Genomic DNA, 19,826 nt, shown 5'->3' on the forward strand with positions numbered 1-19,826 from the left:
GACTGGGGTGCTGTAGCTGTGGAGAGAGGACGTGCGGTTTCCCATGCTGCTACACAAGGGAAACAAAATAGTCATAAAGTTATAACCTATACTTTTTTCCTTTTACTTTTTACAAGGTGTAAGAGAGGAGGTAATGAACGGAAGGGGACGTGGCCAGGTAAGTTATTAATGTTCAGTGTGGGCTTTTGTTTGGATTTTGCTGTATATTCTTCATTTTTATATTAATATTAAATGCCAAGGTTCTTATTCTGTTAATGGTTAACATCATGAATTCAGTCATTTTAAGGAATAATTTGTTTTTCCAAGTTATTTACATTTACGTTACTTGTGTTGTGAATGCTATTTTGGATTTATTGGGAACATTTCATAAATCAAGTGTCAGTTAAACTGTAAAAATAAGTATAGCATGTTATTTTGTATCTAGAGATCTATTATTGCACTATTCCCAGGTTGCAAAACACAAGCTCAGAAATTTCAGACTTCTGCGTGAAAGTATCTTTGTCTTTGTTTCTGACAGTGACAACAGCAAAGAGGTCATGGGCTGTGGCCTGAGAAAATCAGAAGTACAGCAGAAGAAATGTGACAGAGGTGCAGCTACTTTCCAATTTTTTTCTTCTTTAAAGAAATGCTTTTTTGAAATTGTAAAACTACAACTCAGTGTCTTCTCCCATTTTAGTGAGCCTCTCAGTCCCAGGTAAGTTTATTTACTTCATCAGCTGTACCTTTCATAGTGTATAGTTCAAACTATTCTCTGGAAAAATTCTCAGTAAGTTTAACTTTTGTAAATGTAACCCCACTTTTATGCATGCGGTAAAGCTGCCACTGGTAAGTGTTTCAACCTGGATCTGACTAAGAGTGTAAAAGTACTGGTAATGGAAGATGAGTGCTTTGTTGTTTCTCTCCAAATCTTCAGCAATCAGAGCGGCTCTGTTGATTCAGCGCTGGTATCGGCAGTATGTTGCCCGGCTGGAGATCAGACGCAGGTGCACGTGGAACATCTTCCAGTCTATTGAATATGCAGGACAGCAAGATCAGATCAAGGTGAGCTCACGCAATTAATGTAAGTCGGTGTCATATATGCATTATGAAAGTAATTTTTAGCCATCTTCCGGTGTTTTATAATGTTGGTCATGCAATTTTCTGGTAGAGACTGGAATACCTGCACAGCTAGTGGATGTATTGCCCGTTTTGGATAGCATCACTATGAAGCTGACATATTTGCTTTAACTATAAGACAGGTCATCACATCGCTTTCTACTATTGAATTTAATACAGACACTAATTGTCTGCCATGCTATTTTTATTTTCACTTTTCTTTTAGCCATAGGTCATAATTTTAATGTGTCCTATACTTTGATATATGAATAACAGACATCTGAAAACATGACATCAGTATCAGCTAACTATGATACCTGCACTGACAAGGGGTCCGGTGTCCACTCTGCTTAAGCACAGTTTTACCGGACTAGTTGTATGATTTCACAAACTGTCATTTTTATGGTTACTTTTTTCACTTCCTGCAGCTGTACAGTTTTTTTGGCTTCTTGATGGACCACTTCACCCCAGCCAGCAGTGAAAGTAAGACAGTGACTCTTATCACACACAGTTTCATTCGCGGTATTATAGGTTTCATTAGATTACAGGCAGTGAGCTAATCCGAGCTCACCCAGCCTGCTCCCTGCTGAGAAGCACGAAAGTAGCTTTTCCTCACTGCACTGATCCACGTCCGTTTCTTTTCTCCTCTGTCTCTAATGAAGGAAATCTAATTTCTCACATCTTTCGTGAGAACGAAATCTGCCGTGATGTAGAATGGGAAAGATATTTTTGCTACAAGAGCATAGATGTACCAGACAGCTACACGGGGCCCCACTTGACCTTCCCCATGACGTTCTGCGGAGTGTCAAAGCTTGTCGAGGCTTTTAAGCACAAGCAAGTAGGTACAGTGGAGGCAGATATAGTCTTTTTTTGCCTTATTCTTCCACACTCGGATTATTCATACATGATTTCTTTCCCCCAGTAGCAGCTCCATGCACGATATGTTCTGCAGATTCTTGGGGAGACTTGGAGACTTCTAAGAATTCTTCCAAACATCAGTCATCTTTCCTCCTGTCACACCAAGGAGATTACAATATGTGGTACACAACAGGCCTTTCCTAGATTTGATCCCCAAACTGTGCCTTTTTTATTTCCTACTATTTGAGCATGCACCCAGCTATGGAGGACTGAAACCGTCAAAATCAAAATCGAGAATAATACATACTAAGTATTATTTGTTATTATTGGTTTTACTTTTCAGTTCCATTTATTTTTCCATGTTATTTTATTTTTTATTTAATTAATTACTTACCTATTTGCTTTGTTGTTACCGGTATTGTCTTTTTTTGCACAATGAAACAAAAAATAAATGTGACGTGACTTTCTGCAACAAATTAAACAAATAAATATGCCCTGGGAAGAAATATAAGAAAATGTGTAACAAAATAAAATAAAATGGGAAAGTAAGACAAATTGTGAAATTATTTGATGGATAAATTATTATGGTGGCAAACACCTACAGATATATTGATTTATGTAACGCTTTATAAATAATTAAACCTCATATTTATAGTTTGTATTGTTTTTGTTGATATGATCATTACCACATGATTTATTTGATCATTTTTGTCAGTTTCAGTCTACTGTAGTCACAGCAGTCATATGATGAAATAAACAGGTTTTCTGTTTTCTTTTCCAGGAGACCTCCATGGGCAGCTAGAAGATCTGCTATTGATATTCTATAAAGTAGGCTAGGCTACACAATCCACACATTTCAAACAGGCTTGCCACTCCTAGATGTTCAATTTGATCAAACTTTCCTCTTAAAACTGTCCAGAATGGTTTGCCATCTACTGAGAAACCGTATGTGTTCAATGGGGACTTTGTGGATCGTGGCAAAAACTCCTTGGAGATTCTGCTCATCCTGTTTGGGTTCCTGCTAGTCTACCCCAATGATGTTCATTTAAACAGAGGGAACCATGAGGACCACATTGTTAACCTAAGGTAAGCCAGTCTTCAGAACTCTTCCTTCTCTCAATCTCGCTCTCATTTTTTCTTTCTGTTGTTTTGTTTTACATCTTCAGTCAGAATGCAGTCATAGTCTAGCTTAAAGAAATCATTTTTATATCGATCCAACATGTGATGTGTTTACTAATTTTGTCATTCATTGTGTGTTTTCCCAGATATGGCTTTACTAAAGAAGTTTTGGGAAAATATAGGGTAAGGCTTAAACTTACTTTAATATTAGCATTCAGTTTGACACCCAAACAGTAAACAAATAAACAAATAATATTAAAAAAACCTAAATGCATAAAAATACATTAGAATGTACAATATTAAAAAGAAAGAATTTTCAAGTATTTTTTTAAACATGCATTGAATTTTACTGTTTTTACATCTGTAAAAAAAGTTACTGCCAGAAAAAAATTACCTTAGGAGTGAATATTTGTCTATATCTATGTTTGTGTTAGCCCTGCAGAAGAGGATGGATTATGATAATAATGACCGTGACTATATACAAGGTATGATAAAGATGACTTGATCTGCAGGTGCACGGCAAGAAGATCCTTAAGCTTCTCCAAAAGATCTTCAGCTGGCTACCTCTGGCTACTGTGATTGATCACAAGGTGCTGATTGCGCATGGAGGGATCTCTGACACAACAGACCTGAACGTAATAGCCAGAGTGGACAGACACAAAGTAAGAACGACCTTTCACTTTCAGTTCGTTGTGTTTTAATTTGAATTTTGTTCTAAGAAAACAGAAATGTCTGCATACTTCATCTGTGTTTTGTTTTTTCAACATGCACAGTATGCGTCAACCCTCAGACCTCCAAAGATGACTAAGCTAGCCGTGAACGGCAGCAACAGCCAGACAACGAACAGAAGGAACGGAGACGCCGGCGTTCCAGTGGACTTTCGACGTCGGGTGCGATCTCTGACTCACCACAGCTCAACCCCACCTCAAGGCCTCCCACGACGTTCACTGCATAACCTCCACACCAGCCATCAGCACATGAACTGGTCCGTGGATGACGAGCTGAAGAAAAGACGTAGGTTGGCTGGGTTTGACCAGTCGTATGGAGAAAGGAAGAAGCCAGACTCTGACTCAGACCCAGAGTGTGAAGAAGGAACAGAGACCTACGAGCACGAGTGGGAACAAGTAAGTGGTAGTGAGGATCGTCAAACATAGACCAATTCTTCAGAGTGCTCATACAGTTCATTGATACCCTCTGTCCAGATGGTAGACCTGTTGTGGAGTGATCCTATGCCCCAAAATGGCTGCATTCCCAATGAAGTGAGAGGGGGAGGCTGCTACTGGGGCCCAGATGTCACGGAGGAGGTTCTCGGAAGACACAACCTGCAGCTCCTCATCCGCTCCCATGAATGCAAACAGGATGGCTATGAGTTCTGCCACAACCGCAGGGTGAGCACATAAAGCACAGGTTTCTGAGTGACAGAAGAAACCTTTATTTTTCCCATCATCTCTTCTCTTGTATCCAGGTACTAACAATTTTTTCGGCTTCAAATTACTACGAGGTGGGCAGCAATAGAGGAGCCTATATAAGAATGGGAGCTGATCTGGTCCCTCACTTTGTTCAGTATCAGGCCAGCAGGACTTGCAGAGAGCTCACACTGAGACAAAGGTAAAGGAGCACAGAGAAATAGTCAAGCATTATTTTAACATTAACAATTCAAAGAGTTTTTCATGAGATTTTCTGACAAAAAGTTCTTTTGAGTTGGAAGAAAAGTGGAAAATCAAGTGAAAACCTTTGCTGAAGATGGCTGTACACATTGTTTTAATAAATATGAAATCCCTGAGGATTTTCTTTTCCTTCTTGGCTTTTCGGCAGTGTTGGCTGGACGGAGAGATCAGCTCTACAAGCTCTGAGGCGACAGCTGTTCGTACACAAGTCAGATCTCATCAGTGCCTTCCGAGAGTTTGATCCTAACAACACAGGTTAGCTGTAACTGCTTTACACTAAATAGCATTCAGAATTTTCAGAACATAAAACACATCATAACGGCAGCATATGAGAGTGTGAGGGCTCGTCATTCTTCCCATCTTTTCGTAGGGATAATCTCTCCAAGTCACTGGGCAAGTGCCACAGAGAGCGTGCTGAAGCTGGGTTTGCCTTGGAGAGTGCTGCGCCCACAGCTTGTAAGCAGCACCAAGAATGGTATGGTGGACTACCAGGAGTGGATGAAGGAGCTCTCCATCACTGAGCCCAAACTAGAGGTGACTCATTTGTTCTTAACTTACTTCCCTTCTGCTCAGAGCTGTAAAACCATGAAAAATGTATGGCACCCCAAAATACAAAACATGCATCTTGTCCTGACAGATATCAGATACCAGCCTACTGGAGACGATGTACAAAAACCACTCCAACCTGGAAACTATCTTTCGGATCATAGACACAGATCACTCAGGTTAGTTAACAACCAAACTCTCAGTTTTAGTGTTTATAAGCAGTGTTGGACCCATGTCCTACTACTCAGCTTGACTGGTTTTTTTTTTATATGCTCTGTTATTTCTGTGAATGGGTGAAAGACCTTCTGAGATCACCTCCAAGGTCACCAACACAATATAGCACAGGTTTGTGAATTTTCCTCTCCCTCCTAAAGGTTTGATCTCTTACGAGGAATTTCGCCAAACCTGGAAACTCCTGAGCTCTCATCTCAAGACAGAGATCAGTGATGATGTCATTGCAAACCTGGCCCAGAGCATCGATTTTAACAAGGACGGAAGCATCGATATTAATGAGTTCATGGAGGCTTTCCGTCTGGTGGACCTCTCTGCACATTCCTGAGAGGATGGACCGGGAGCTGGAGCTGCACCAGCTGAAATGCTGGAAGGGCTGTGTTTACGTTTTACCTTGATGCACAATCATGAAAAGTTTAATAGTTGGGGGTACTAGTAGTATTTTACATCATGAACTAAAAAGATTATTTTTCCATTGCAACGTAGATCTTTTTCACCACTTTTTAAAAAACTTTCTATGTATTTTTAAAGTTTTTATCTAACTGAAAGTTCACCTGTTTAGTTGGTGAATAAAAACATCAAACAGGTGCAATACTGGCTTGTCTATTTGTACTCAGTGCACTATTAACATCTTTGGAGCAGATACTGTTACAGATACACATCGTAGTTTATTCACAGTTCCTCGAGACTACAGGAGAGGGAAAAATGGTAACACTTTTTAATACAGCTGGTGAATAAGGGCGTGACTCCCCTGTAGTTAAGTTTAATTTCAATGTATTTTACTACCAACTGATTAAAAAAAACAATTTCCCCATAATTAAATGTACTTCACAATGTACTGTACAATATAATTGTTTGTTACTAATAAAAACATTAGTTATTACTCCCTTTTTCTAGTGTACATACATTTAAGTATTTGTAGGTAAATACATTTTAATTGCAATTTCAAATAAAATACACTGAAACACCATTTAATCATTGGGGAATTATGCCTTTAGTCTGTATTATAAAGTGTTAATGGAAAATAGATACAGTATGATGTCTTTCGTGGTTCCATAGTGAGCTGCATGAGTGGATGTAGGAGGGCATACTGCAGATGCAGCTCACAGCTTGTGTCATGATTTTCTTGACCTCAGTTTCTGTTAGTGATAATAGCTGTGATACACCATACAGACGCAGGCTCTTTGCCAGGTTACTAAAGTAGAAGTTAGATGTGGGGATGTAACCTGCATGAAAGCTGCTTAATTGCACCTCTTAATCTTTAAAAACAAACAAACACCTGAATTCAGTCTCATTGCTACAAGTGTAAATGCTACCATCACTCTATGGACTCAATAACTGCACAATTTCAAATCTCCTCTTGGATTAACATCAGTATAAAAGCTGTATGCTACTTCTTGGAGTGTAAGACTAGCTCGCAGCTGCTTAGCCATGGAATGACTTGGGTATGACTATGCTTCAGTGCACAAAATAAGGTCCATAAAGGCCTGGTTTGATAAATTAGATATGAAATTCTCTGCGGCCTGCTGGTGTGGGGGGGCTAGGAGGAGTTGGCCGTCCGACTGCGGTCTGGAGTGTGGGGCCTCCCTGCTGCTACGGAGTCGGGGCGGTCTGCATCTCCCCACCGCAGGGAAAAGGGTAACACCACCTGGGTCTGGGTGCAGTTCCCCCCTCCAGGGGCAAGGGTACCTAGATCCGGTTTGTAGAGTACGCTTGGGGAGTGTGATCGTGTGTACAGCGCCTCTCTATGTCTGTCTCCACGTTGGGTGAGTGTGGAGTAAGTGCATATGAGGGCATGAGGGGGGGAATGGATGTTTGTGTCTGTGTGTGCCTGTATGTCTGTGTCTATATGTCAGGTTGGGTATCAGACGCCACCTCTCTGGGGACATCTCAGGCCCTCCAAGGTTTGGAGGCCTATCTCCACCCACCACCACTTCCCCTGCCAGTGGCGGACTCCCTCAGGTATCGGTGCGTTGGTGGTTCTTTGTGTCTGGGGGTGGGCATCCGGGTACACACCTGCTCACTCCTTGGCGGCCGCTTATCGGGGCCTGGAGCCTGGGGCTCGCTCGGGCCACTTCGGAGGTGGGGTGCCCCCGGCCTCTCGGCCTGGGGCTCGGTCACTCTGGCACAGCTGGCTGCCGGCGGAGCTCACGGGCGCGTCACTGCAACCCCCCCTGGCTTCTGCTCCGCGGCTGCTGAGTGACCCCTCATCTGGGACTCTCCTCAGCTCTTACTGGGACAGTGGCGCGGCTGCCCCTCTGTTGGTCTTCCTTGGTCTCTTGTGTTCTGGGGGCCTCTGGATGTCTGGAGTCTTGATCTCCTCCATACCCGCTTCATGCCCTGGAGGACGGGGCTGTGGCCCCCCCACACCCTCTAACAGATCATTACATGAAGGAACCTTTGGAATGCAAGCATGCTGATCCACACAGGTATGCACACAGGTGTACACACGGGTATTCACAGACGCGGACTACAGCTTTCTTGGCTGCTGCCTCAAAGCACATTGTGCGCTGTCTATCTTGCGTGCTGCACAATATCGTTTATTATTTAGTATCTACTGATATCTACTGCTAGCTAGTTTATTGTGATGGTGCTGTTTTTTTTATTATGTTGCTCTTTGTTGTTTGCTTTCTCTTCTGTTTTTTTTCTCCATACAGGTGACCCAGGTGTTTTTTTTTTTTCTTTCTTCCCCCCCTTCTCACCGTCTCTTCTCCCCTTTGGTTTTCTTTCTCTCCCTCTCTTTCTTTCATTCTTTCTCCCTGTCCTATCCCCCAGTCATGTCTGTCCCGTTTGTAGCAACTGAAAATAAAATAAATTCACAATTATAATAAAGGTCAATCAAATGGACCAATATGGCAAGGCCATAATGATCCACTTGGTAAAATAAATCCGCTTGGCATCTTTCTTGGCCTTAAGACAACAATTCTGATGGCTAAAGATCCAAACAGGACACACAAAAAAAAAAAAAAAAAAAAAAATTAGATATGAAAGAATTTGACTTGTCCACATAGATCTTTGACTTCAACCCCACTGAACACCTTTGGGAGAAAGTAGAATGGAGACTGCAATCCAAGCCCTCAGTGTCCGGCCTCAAATGTTCTTCTGGGTGAAAATCTTGCAAAAAGAATTCCCAGAAGAATGGGAATGGTTTTCATAGCTGCAATGGTGGGGAACTCCATTTAGAATGGGATATCATAAAAAGCTCCTGTGGCTGTTATGTGTAATGTGTAGGTAGCTCACATAGTTTTGGCAACGTAGTCTATGTGGACTTTTCCCCCAAATATTTACAGGCAGATGAACAGATAATAACAAATAATGGGTATTAAATATTTACAATAAGACGAAAGTAAGGAGGCAAAGGCTGCCGGGTCTGGAGAATTCAGATGTTTAGCTCTTTGCCAGGTACTGAAGTAGAAGTTAGATGAGGGGATGTAATCTGCATGAAAGCTGCCTAATAAGTTCAACTGCCAATCAGTCTTTCATCTCCACCGGGATGTGAATCCGAGACATAAATCCTATCAACTCAAGCCCTGCTTTGATGAGATGTTGGAAAGGGCTGGTCTGAAGAGCTAAAGAAGGACCGTCGGGTGTTTCTATATTTGCACCAAAACAATGAAAATGCTCAGATCACAAAATAGGTGGACTTACAGGAATACATTTTCCCACACAGGAATAGATTATTGGGGAAATTAGCCATTGTTTAAAGTATGTGTGCAAGAGATGCAAGGTCACTGTGCTTTTTTCAACAAATGAAATTTATTAACATTCTAGGAGGATAAAAAAGAAAAACAAACATGTATTTACAATGTCTTCACTGGTGACATACACAACTTGTTTACATGCCAGTCACATTTGTAGTCTTATAATTATAATCTGATTTGACATAAGGGATCCCAGCTATTATTAGACTTTGTTGAGTCTTTTCCATTAGGGCTGTGTCAGTTGAGAAAGCACAGATTAACCAGTCAGTGTTTACCTGGTACAGAAAGTGGGGCAAATGATAAACCTGTCCATGTGGGGACTTAAAGGCACATTCTAGTCAAAATGATCATCTGAGCAGACAGGTTCAGATATCACTGGGGTTATCAGGGAACTACAGTGCAGATTACCTCTAAATTAAATGGCTGATGCACCATTTTTTTGGGAGGATTGTGTGTCTGAGCATGTGCGGGTTGGTGGGGCAGACTCAGCTGAGGATGCCTCCTCTCATGTGTCCGCTGTCGCTCAGCCCATGCTCTATAAGTTTGATGTCTTCCAAGTCATCTTTGATGACACTGATCAAATGACTTAAACCTTCCTGCTGTTGTTTTAAGTGCTGAAAGAGAGAGAAAAGGAGACAGTGTTTCAGTTACCGGGAGAAGACAACTTAAACATTCAGCTGTCTCCGCCTTCATCCACAAGTTTAGAGCAGTCTTCCTCAGATTAGAGCCACCAGTAAACAACACAGAAGCTCTGAGACCGACCTTGAAGCTAATGTTTTTACAATGTTACACTTATTTGCAATAAGGAAAATGCACCTGTGCAAGAGTGATTACTTCTGTCGTTCACTGTCAGCACCTCAGAGATTACCCGCGTGAAGGAAGCTGGGTGAGAACCCTGACTGGATGTTAACATCATGATAATCTTTCAGCTTTTTGCAACTTAGTATCGGAAGACTCAAATGTTACTTTAATGTTCTCCTTCTTAGTGTTTTTTAAGTCCTGGGCCGACTTTCAGAAATCACTGAACACATGTTGTGAATGCCTGCACAACAACTGCAGGTCAGAGGTGCTAAAGTTCCGACTCACCTGTCTGATTTCTCTGAGGAGGTCTGCGTCCACACTGTAGCGCTCTTCTGATCTCACAGCTCCAAAGTGGTTCTGCATCCGGATTTGGGACATTAATTCATTTAACCGACCCTGTAAGACAAAGACAGAACAAATACTGTAAAAAACAAACACGTTTGACGTCTAATAGCTGCTAAGAACTGTACGAACTGTTCATTCATTTTAGGGCTGCAATGATTCATCAAGTAACTCGAAAAACTATTACAAAAATATCCTCAATGAAAAGTCTTCGCATTGTTTCTTTGTAGCACTCAGCTAAGAGAAACTAAGCTAACAAACGAAGCTCCATTGTGTCATGTCCCAAACTCGAAATGATTATTCATGCTTTTGTTTCGTCACGATTGGAATACAGCAATGCACTATACACACACACGTCTTAGCAAAACCTCCCTAGAACGGTTGCAAATTGTTCAAAATGCTGTTGCCAGGCTTCTGACGAAATCCTCCAAGTTTTCACATGCGACTCCAATCTTGATGCAGCTACACTGGCTTCCAGTTTATTTCAGAGTGCAATTTAAGATTCTTTGAGAGCTCTTCATGGACAGGCACCAGGTTATTTCCCTGCTGATGGTGCCCATCTCCCCCCCCCCCTTTTTGAATAATTTCTATTTCCTCATTAAGGCAAACGTATTTATGCGATTACTCAATTAGTCAATGGAGAATTGATAGAATACCTGATTACAAAAATATTTCATAGCGACTCTAATTGTTTGAAAGAACATAGCACTGTGCAGCCACAGTTTCAACACACTTGCCTTGAACTGTGTGGGGGCATTGAGTTCAGACTGAATGGTATCCAGCTGCACTCTGAGGTGCTCCTCGTCCACTTGGATAGCGTAGCCACTTTTTCGCTGGATCTCCTGTTTGATCAACACCTTCCAAGGGAAACAAAGGAGGAGAGATAAATATGGAAGGGAAAAAGAAAACTTATAAAGTAGTGAAGGGAAAGCTCTAGACTGATGTCATTCAGATATGACAGTTTATTTCATGCAAAACACAGTTCTACTTTTCAATTCCCACACATTATTTTTATTTATGTAAACAGTGAATTTTGAGCTCCTACAGTTACTCTAAGTTTAACAGAGATGTAGGGATGTCTGAATGGCTTATTTAAAAAAAAAAAAAAAAAAAAAGTGAGACAGCAACCTGCAGCACTCGGTGAGATAGATCCATCAACTTCCTCTTGTACTGGGCGATCTTTGCCACTGTGGTTGCTTGGTTCTTTTGCAGTTCACTGATGTCATTGGAGATAATCTGCAAGTCCACACATGCATGGTTGAAAACAGTGAGGATGAACCTTTGTGACATTTCCAGAATTCCTTTGATTGCAAGTACTTTATGCTTTTTTAAAACTGATAACAAGCATATGTTTGATATTAGAGGTCTTCACACATCCAAAATTTCATGCCCGAATGCAAAAAGACTTGGAAAAAGTTTCACCTGGAGCAAAATTAATTTATTATTTGAATGCAGGGGCCATGGACAACAGAGAAAAATGCCAAACCTGATCTGGCAAGGATGCTCAATCTGCACAGATATTAGAGCTGACTGTAAATCACAAGGTAGCTTAAATGTAATACTTCTTTAGAGTTATGTAGCCGTCTCTCCTGTGCTTGGCCGTGACTTTGACTAACCGCCTTTGCCAGGAAATTTAGGTTAAAAAGATCCAGGTGTTTCTGTTGCTCTTTCCTCTTCCTGATTAAAGCAGTGTGGCTAATACCTCTATACAACTTAAAGGTCCACTCGCTACAACAGATACTGTGACTCATTTTGAAGCAGCGTTTAACAGAGTGACGAGAACTTTGACATTTATAACATTATGCTGAAACACACACAGTTCAAGACCAACAGCCTTAGAACTGGACTCAAGTGACAATATTAAAAAGTAGAAAAAAGCAGATGAGAACCCACACAGCTACCAGGTCTCATGTTCTAGTTTAGTTTGAAATGTCCTATGATATACATATGTGTGTGGTGGGGTGTGGTTTGTGGCTCAGCTGCAGGGAGGGGTGGAGCAATGATCAGCAGACCGTGCCAAGGGAGGCTGGCCGACACAGCTGATTTTCACCATACTAATCACACTTTCTCCCATTGCAGTAGCTGCTGGGGCCTGGGGATAGCAGTGCAGACAGAGTGCACAGTGGAGCAGAGCTGGGCTGAGCAGGAGAGAGATCCAAAGCAGAACTGAGCAATCTGGACAGTGTTTAAATAAACGTCCCCTGAAAGTGCAACTGAGAACTGTGTGCGTCTCGTGCTGGGATCAGCGTAACAAAGTGTTACAATATAAATATACTTGCTTCCAAACTGATTTTGTTGTTAACAGAACATTTCTACCTGAAATAGCAGGTAAACACGGGTGTTTCTAATCACATTAAAGCTGAACCTTCATGTCATTACTAACACCTGTGCTTACATGCACTGCACCCATGTTGAATCCTTTAAGAAAAAGAAGAAAAAAAATCTGGAAAATTAAAACCACAAACAGCAGGAACAGTGACTACTACACTCACATCCACTCTGGTCTGGTGCTGTTTAGTCATCTGCTCCTGGATCTGCAGCCTGCGGAGCAGCTCCTTAAATCCTACCATGGGCACTGGGATCAACCTGGACACAAAATGAAGCAGCAGCTTTTATTGAATTTTTGTTGAACTTGTAGTTAACGGTAACAACTCACAAAAAAACCTTTAGAAACTATTTATTATCGGAACTAGATCAAATCTGGGGAATTGGTGCCTCGGCTTTTCCTACTCAGGCTTTCAGAAAAACATTTCTCCTAATATGAACTAATTTATTAAAAATGTGTGAAAAGGGGTCATGGATGTTTATGCTAGTGTGCTATTTCTATTCTTGTATGTTGCTTGCTTACTTGCTGTTTATTAGTGTTTGCTGGTCCCTCAATGGTTTGCAATATAGAACAGTTATCTTATCGTCAGCCCAGACTTTATGCTTATGCTTTAGCGCCCTCTATGGGTCATGTAGTAGACTAGGTTTTGAATTATTTATCATAACAGATAAATAATTCAGACTGTTTGTTATAGACTGATGAACACTTGGAGTCGATTCATGTTTATCTGTCATTTTCCATATTGGTTCAACTAAGTTAAATAAAATTGTATTATTTAGCCAGATGTCTTGCTTTTTATAAACTCGGGTAACTTTGCGTTAATTATAATAAAAACTTATAACAACACAACCAACTCACTTCTCTGGATCGGGGTTGTCCACCTTGGCCTGTTCCCAGATAATAGGATCCACTCCTGTTCAGGAAGAAACATTATTGGCAACTATTCAAAACAACCAACTTGAATGACACTTTCTTCTATTACAGTGGTCTCTCGCTATAACGTGTTTCACCTTTCATGGCCTCGCTGTTTTGCGGATTTTTTGTGTGTGCAATTTTGCATGTTTTTTTGTTTGTTTTTTTTAAACAGCACTTTATATTCTGCGTCCTGATTGGCTGCAGAGCATTGTCAATCAATATCGTGCCATCTCCCCTGTACAGTACAGAGCGCATTCAGCTTTTCATATTTACATAAATCTTCGATTGCTAGCAGTGTGACTCTGAAGTGCTGTGCTGTATGTTTGTAAGTTTCCTCCCCAACAAACAACAACGTCGACGAAACGTTTTGCACCGTCAAAGGCAACCGCGGGTGCCTTTGGTTTCATTCTATAATACTGGACGTATTCTTCTACGAAGGTTTAAACTTTTTACAGCCTTAAAACATCTATAATAATTGTGAAAAATAAAGTTGGCTACTTCACGGATTTCACCTATTGCAGGTTATTTTTGGAACGTAACTCCCGCGATAAACGAGGGACCACTGTACACAAGAAAAGAACACACCAAAGCACATTTACCTGCAGGAGCATTTTGCAGCAGCTGTTTGAGCTGTGCTGGGGACAGCTCTGTGCGCGTCACTGACATGACCACTCCAATCTGAGTGAGCTGGACCTTTATGTTAGCCTGCTCCAGGTAGTTGAAGAGGGTACTCGCTGGGATTCGCTTGGAGGTGCCGTTGGGAGAGCGCTCAACCAAATAAATGATCACCTCTGTTCTAAAAAGGACAGGAGATACAAGAGTGTTTCTACATGATCTACTACTACTACAACAAAAACAAAAAAAGAAAAATAATCACATATTTATGACTTACTGGTCATTCGACAGGGCTTTGACACCCTCTACATTGACAGTGAGGGTCTGGTTGCTTCCTAGGATCTTGTGGAGGGACTCGACCAGTTGCTGCTGCTGAGCTCTCACATCAGCTTCTTTTTTATTAAGAATCAAGACTACTAAACCATCTTCATCCTTACTCATCGGGATGCAGCTGTACCCCACCGCCTAGGAACCACAAGATACACATGACTACAATGTAAAATTCAAAGCAAAACAAACCAAACACACTGTGCTGAGCTTTCTGTCTTTACCTTGAACCTGCAGAATGGGTTCTCCTGATTGAACTCCACAGGTGGGTTGTTGTTGCTGTAGTAGCCCTTCCCTGTGCCCCAGTATGCCTGCAGCTGGTTCCATTTGGCAAGTATGGAGTCACGCTCATCTCCTAACAAGGTGGGAGCTGACAGAGCGGTGACCTGCTGGTAAAGCTGGGTGGACTGATTCTGACCCGCCTGCTGACCGAACAAGCCTCCTGGCCACGGGAACCAGAGGTAAAACATTTCACAGCTCATTTTATCTTATTCTTCAAATGTATTCAAAAAACATTTTACTAGAAAAGAAAGATGCCAGAAAATCATGTGGAATTTAGTGAAATGTCTCCAATTTCATGATACCCAAAGTTGCATAATTATAACAACAAGGTATTGGCACCAGTTTTGAACTTTGTAAAAGATTTGTTTCTAACAGAATATCAGTCTGAATAGCTGTGGTTGGCTTTAACTCTGTTCAACAGATATCCATTTTATTTGTATTTTTCCCCTATTTGCAGGGAAATTGAGGTTCTTACCTTGCTGCTGCTGAGTCTGCTGGATATTAAAGCCTCCAAAGCCACCCAGGCTAGTTGCTCCTAGTCCAGTTCCAGTTCCAAATCCCGATGTTCCTGCAGCAGTCCCTGTGCTAAGCCCAGTCGGGAATCCAAACCCTTTGTTCTGCATGTTACCAAACAGGCTTCCTAAAACAAAACAACGTGCAAACACAGGGAGGAAGTATGATTGAGGAAGTACGAGTGCTCATGAAAAACCAGTTTAGAAAACAATGTTTGGGAAATATGCTTCCAGCTTTGCTGGAGAGACACCGCAGAAAATAAAAGGACTTTTGGCAGTTTTAGCATTTGTTATTTTACAACAGAAGCCTTAAAAGTGATACAATAGTTCCAAATAAATTTGTGGTAACAATCTAAATAAATAAAATTGTGAACATTTCATTGTTATCTGCAGTGTGGCAGCGTTTTTAGGTGTAAGTAAATGAATTAAATTTTCTATCCTTTTCCAGTGAGCTACTGCCACTCATGACACACTTCCTACTTTGAAGTTTGAATCCACTGAAACAAGCATTACGTAGAGCGACACAGCACGAGTCAAAAATAAGCACAAAAGTAGCCTAGGTGATGTTTACCACCTAGGCTCAGATGGCTGGCCCTGCTTTTGCCTGAGATTTTGTGCTGTTAATTTTTTTTCCTTCTCACTGTCGCCAAGTGCTTGCTCTTAGATTATTGGGGTTTTATCTCTATTATGGTAGGGTCTTTAGTTGCATTATATCAATAAATGTGAAATGAATTAAAGCCCATTTTTTTCTCTTCCAGTGCATTGCAATTTGGCCAGAAATGCAAGATGTTCTTCAAAAACCTAGCATTATCTTCATGTACCTTTCCTGGCTTGCACAGAAATGTTAACTGTAATAAAGCAGAGTGGGGGTTCAAACCAGCTCTATAACTAACCTGTTGCGGGGGGAGCAAAGCTAAATGTTGCCCCTGGTGCAGCAACAGTTGTCGTCGTTGTTCCGAAGCCACCGAATGCGCCTAAGAAGAAGAGAAAAGAAATGTGCTCAATGAGGTGACAAACCCCCCCAAAAGCAAAACAGGTGAGAGAATGACAGAATGAAATCACAACTGCTACGATTAATAAGAGGAGAATGAGAATTTCACTACAATATAGCGATTTACCTCTACACAAAGGTGAAAGTGTAGTGACTCTTGACAGCAATCAAATGAAATGACTAAAAATTCAACATTTTATCTCTTCATGCAATCACAGCGATGCATTGTGTTCATGAAATGAATCACCAGGTGAGGAGAAAACGATCCTTGATCCACACAGATATCAAACAATGGATAGAAATGTAAGTTTACAGACAGAGTGTACTGATTCACAGAGGTCATCTACCTGTGCTAGCCAGGCTATTACCAAAATTGAAAATTGTGCCAGTGGTGGTTGCTGTACCAAAGCACCCCACATTAAAGCTGACTGCTGCCGGGTTTGCATTTAAACCGAACCCCCCAAAACTAAACCCACCAGCCGTGGTGTTTCCAGCTCCCAGCCCCCCAAATCCTGCAGCCAAAGCAGGCAGGCAGCGAGAAAGAGAGAATGACATGGAATTAAATGACACAATGCCAGATTTAGCACAGGCTCATTTATTGTAAAAACAGTCTTCAAGTGTCTTAAAAGAAAAGTCTGAACAATGAGCGTCTTACCAGTGTTGGTGGAGCCAAAGCTAAAGCCTGTGGCTGGTGCAGCAGTGGTGGTGGTGGCTGCCCCAAAACCAGGGGCTGTTAGAGCTAATGGAGGCAAAGCACACAAAAATAATACATTATTGGCTTTATTTTGCATTAGTTAGTAAAACAAAACGTTAACAGCAAGCACAAGAAGAATGTCTTTATCTTCTATGTAGCAACCCCTGAAGGAATTTTCTTTTACAAAGGGACCGTTTACTTAAGTCCCCACAATTGCAGTTCCCAGATGTGAGTGAATCCCACATTCCCATGATAAAATGCTCAACTTTAGCTATGAAAACCACATTAACAGCCTAGTACAGACAGTTTTGGACTGTATGCAACTATCTGTGCTGAATACTAGTAAGGTCCTAGTTATACAGCAGTCACACAGGCTTTGAGGCTAGCTGGCAACTAAGTGGCAACCACTGGTTGCAAGGGAAAAAAAAAAAACAAAAAAACAACAACACCTTCCCTGGTTGGCGATTGGTTACAAAAGACAGCTGGCTGTCACTGAGTGAAATCGGTTGAAAATGCTGCATCAAAAGCCTCCTTTATGATTGCATCTTATGGAAGATGATGACTTGTCTGCAAACACCAACTACTTGCGGAGTCGTAGTGAAATTTGGAAAAAGTGCGACAAACCAGAAACGGAGTTCTGTAGCCATCAAATTACAAATTATGCTTCAGTATTCCAACCAATATATTTCAAAACATACAACTTTTACTCTGAAGGTGAACACTCTCAGTTTACAGTTTGTGTCACACTTTTCACAGTTTTACTAGTGCATGGAGAGCAGCTGGTGTATCTTCCATGCAAACTAGGCAACCACTAATCTGCTAGCAATCACAAGGAGGCTCTTCAATGCAGCACTGCATTCTTTTTTTTTGACACCAATTTCACAGCAACAACAGCCAACAACTACTCGCTAAACAGTGAGAAAATGCACATTTGGTTGCTGGATGGTTGCCAACCGGTCTCTAGGCCTATATGACTAAAGACCATCCAAATAACCAGACCTCTTGGGGAAGCTCCAGGAATGCTTGCTTAACGACCAATACCTTTCAGGTGGTGGTCTTTATCAAGCTCATCACGAACTGGACACCCTGACAATGTTTATAGCGTTGGTGCCTTTTTGAGCATTTAGAAGTATCCTGTCTCAGAGTGAAGCTGAAAAACTAGTTCATGCATTTATTACTTCCAGGCTGGAGTACTGCAATTCATTATTATCAGGATGTCCGTAAAACTTGCTGAAAAGCCTTCAGCTAATCCAAAATGCTGCAGCAAGAGTGCTGACAGGGACTAGAAAGAGAGAGCAGATTTCTCCTGTATTGGCTTCCTGGTAAATCCGGAATTGAATTCAAAATCCTGCTCCTCACATACAAGGTCTTAAATAATCAGGCCCCATCTTATCTTAATGACCTTATAGTACCATATCACCCTATTAGAGCACTTTTTGACAAACAATATGGCTTGTTGTGTGATACTACCCATCCAAGCAGTTCAGGTTTATGAGTGACATTTGAGTATTTAATTAGTTTGTTATTTAGGACTGATTAGCAGCTATCTGTATCTGTGAGGTGCACCATATAGTGAGTGCTTAGTTAGTTGGTTGAGCCCCGTCATCCAAATTGCCCATGTTAAGGATTTAAACCCAAGAAACCAACTGGTAGATATGTTGAAAGTGCATCAAGCGGTGAAGAAATGCTCAATTTAAAAAACTTACTAACAAAACAAAAACACCCAGAAGCTTTGAGCCCTAGACTGAGGGAACCTAGTGGGCTCGGTTATGCTCCGAGAAGAAGGGTTTGATCACATTGGTGGCGGTTACGTGATGATAATGCCCCATGTACAGGATAAACCCCGTAAGGAGTGAATCTGGGTCTAAGCTTTGGACTTACTACCGAATCCGGATGAGGCTGTGGTTGTGGTGGCTGGGGTGCCGAAGCCAAATGTTGTCGATGGCGTAGTTTTGGCTCCAAATGAACCGAATGAAAACCCGGACGTGCCTTTTAGAAACAAACAAACAACGAGAGAGCGCTGTAAGTACTGGGTAAGCTTGTATTAGCTTCCACACGGGCATCCAAAACAGTTAGCCACAAGAGCTAGGTCTCACTGGAGCCCAGTTTAGCACCGAAACACGCGAACACAAATCCGACTGCAATTCATTAGTTGCACTGACTCAAGTGTAAAAGCGCTCTCTGTTTTCACGTGATGTCTGTCGTTAGCCGGTAGACGAACCCACCGTAACAACTGAGGGTGAACCATTAGCCGACCATTTCTATGTATTACTCATGTACAAGCATTAACACAGCTTTAGCTTCGACACGAAATATGTGACACATCACCAGCTCTTACAAGTATTTCATAATTAACTAAAAATGTCCATACTTGCTGCTGGGTTGCTCGTGGCACCGCCAAAATTGAACGCCATGTTGAGTGCTGTCACCACGGACACCTTCTTCTTCGTCTTCTGCTGCTGCTGCTTCTTCGTCTGACTCTGGTCCAACTGGGTGGTGCACTACCGCCACCTGCTGTCCCAAAATAATAATTGAACAGCCGCCGGTACAAAAACAGTAGGTTACTTTTATGAAAAATATTTGTGGAAAGGAACATGACCGGTGTTGTGCCAAAAAGTGAGATGTTTCCGTGTGTTTTCTATGTGCAATATATTTGATTATATTGGTAAATAGATTGCAATCAAGAGGGGGGTATGAAGGGGTTTTAAGATAAGATAGAACTTTATTAATCCCTCGGGTGGGTTCCTCTGGGAAATTCGATTTCCAAAAAGCACATCACTGACAGAAGTTACAGTTACAGAATA

At 41.5% G+C, this 19,826-nt stretch overlaps 2 protein-coding genes across 6 annotated transcripts; one reads left to right on the forward strand and one right to left on the reverse strand.

The window, feature by feature from the left end:
* Positions 1-536: 536 nt before the first annotated feature.
* Positions 537-5,844, forward strand: ppef2b (protein phosphatase with EF-hand domain 2b). Of its 3 annotated transcripts, XM_085411327.1 has the most exons (18): positions 537-588; positions 677-694; positions 817-825; positions 914-1,041; positions 1,524-1,578; positions 1,758-1,933; positions 2,021-2,135; positions 2,735-2,781; positions 2,873-3,039; positions 3,219-3,255; positions 3,585-3,734; positions 3,846-4,196; positions 4,275-4,460; positions 4,538-4,680; positions 4,888-4,994; positions 5,110-5,273; positions 5,377-5,464; positions 5,660-5,844. In XM_085411327.1, exons 1-18 carry the CDS (start codon positions 537-539, stop codon positions 5,842-5,844), a joined length of 2,178 nt encoding a protein of 725 aa, XP_085267453.1. The 3 variants fall into 3 exon arrangements, with proteins under 3 accessions (XP_085267453.1, XP_085267452.1, XP_085267454.1); XM_085411326.1 differs by lacking the exon at positions 817-825; XM_085411328.1 differs by lacking the exons at positions 677-694; positions 817-825.
* Positions 5,845-9,256: 3,412 nt separating this feature from the next.
* Positions 9,257-19,517, reverse strand: nup54 (nucleoporin 54). 3 transcript variants are annotated; one of them, XM_085414140.1, is made up of 14 exons: positions 19,394-19,517; positions 18,904-19,011; positions 16,984-17,067; positions 16,231-16,311; positions 15,301-15,465; positions 14,768-14,985; positions 14,494-14,681; positions 14,201-14,397; positions 13,545-13,599; positions 12,853-12,946; positions 11,489-11,596; positions 11,098-11,217; positions 10,304-10,414; positions 9,257-9,831 (listed from the first exon to the last, which is right to left on the reverse strand). In XM_085414140.1, the coding sequence occupies exons 1-14, from the start codon at positions 19,434-19,436 to the stop codon at positions 9,703-9,705; spliced, it is 1,701 nt and encodes a 566-aa protein (XP_085270266.1). In that variant the 5' UTR covers positions 19,437-19,517; the 3' UTR covers positions 9,257-9,702. The 3 variants fall into 3 exon arrangements, with proteins under 3 accessions (XP_085270266.1, XP_085270267.1, XP_085270268.1); XM_085414141.1 differs by lacking the exon at positions 18,904-19,011 and having other exon boundaries at positions 19,394-19,507; XM_085414142.1 differs by lacking the exons at positions 16,984-17,067; positions 18,904-19,011; positions 19,394-19,517 and adding an exon at positions 16,805-16,898.
* Between the last annotated feature and the right edge of the window lie 309 nt (positions 19,518-19,826).

This window comes from Rhamphochromis longiceps, linkage group LG7 (genome assembly GCF_057381845.1).
Source record: "Rhamphochromis longiceps isolate RC_006_pf linkage group LG7, R_longiceps_female_GT1.1, whole genome shotgun sequence".
Classification (NCBI taxonomy): Eukaryota; Metazoa; Chordata; class Actinopteri; order Cichliformes; family Cichlidae; genus Rhamphochromis; species Rhamphochromis longiceps.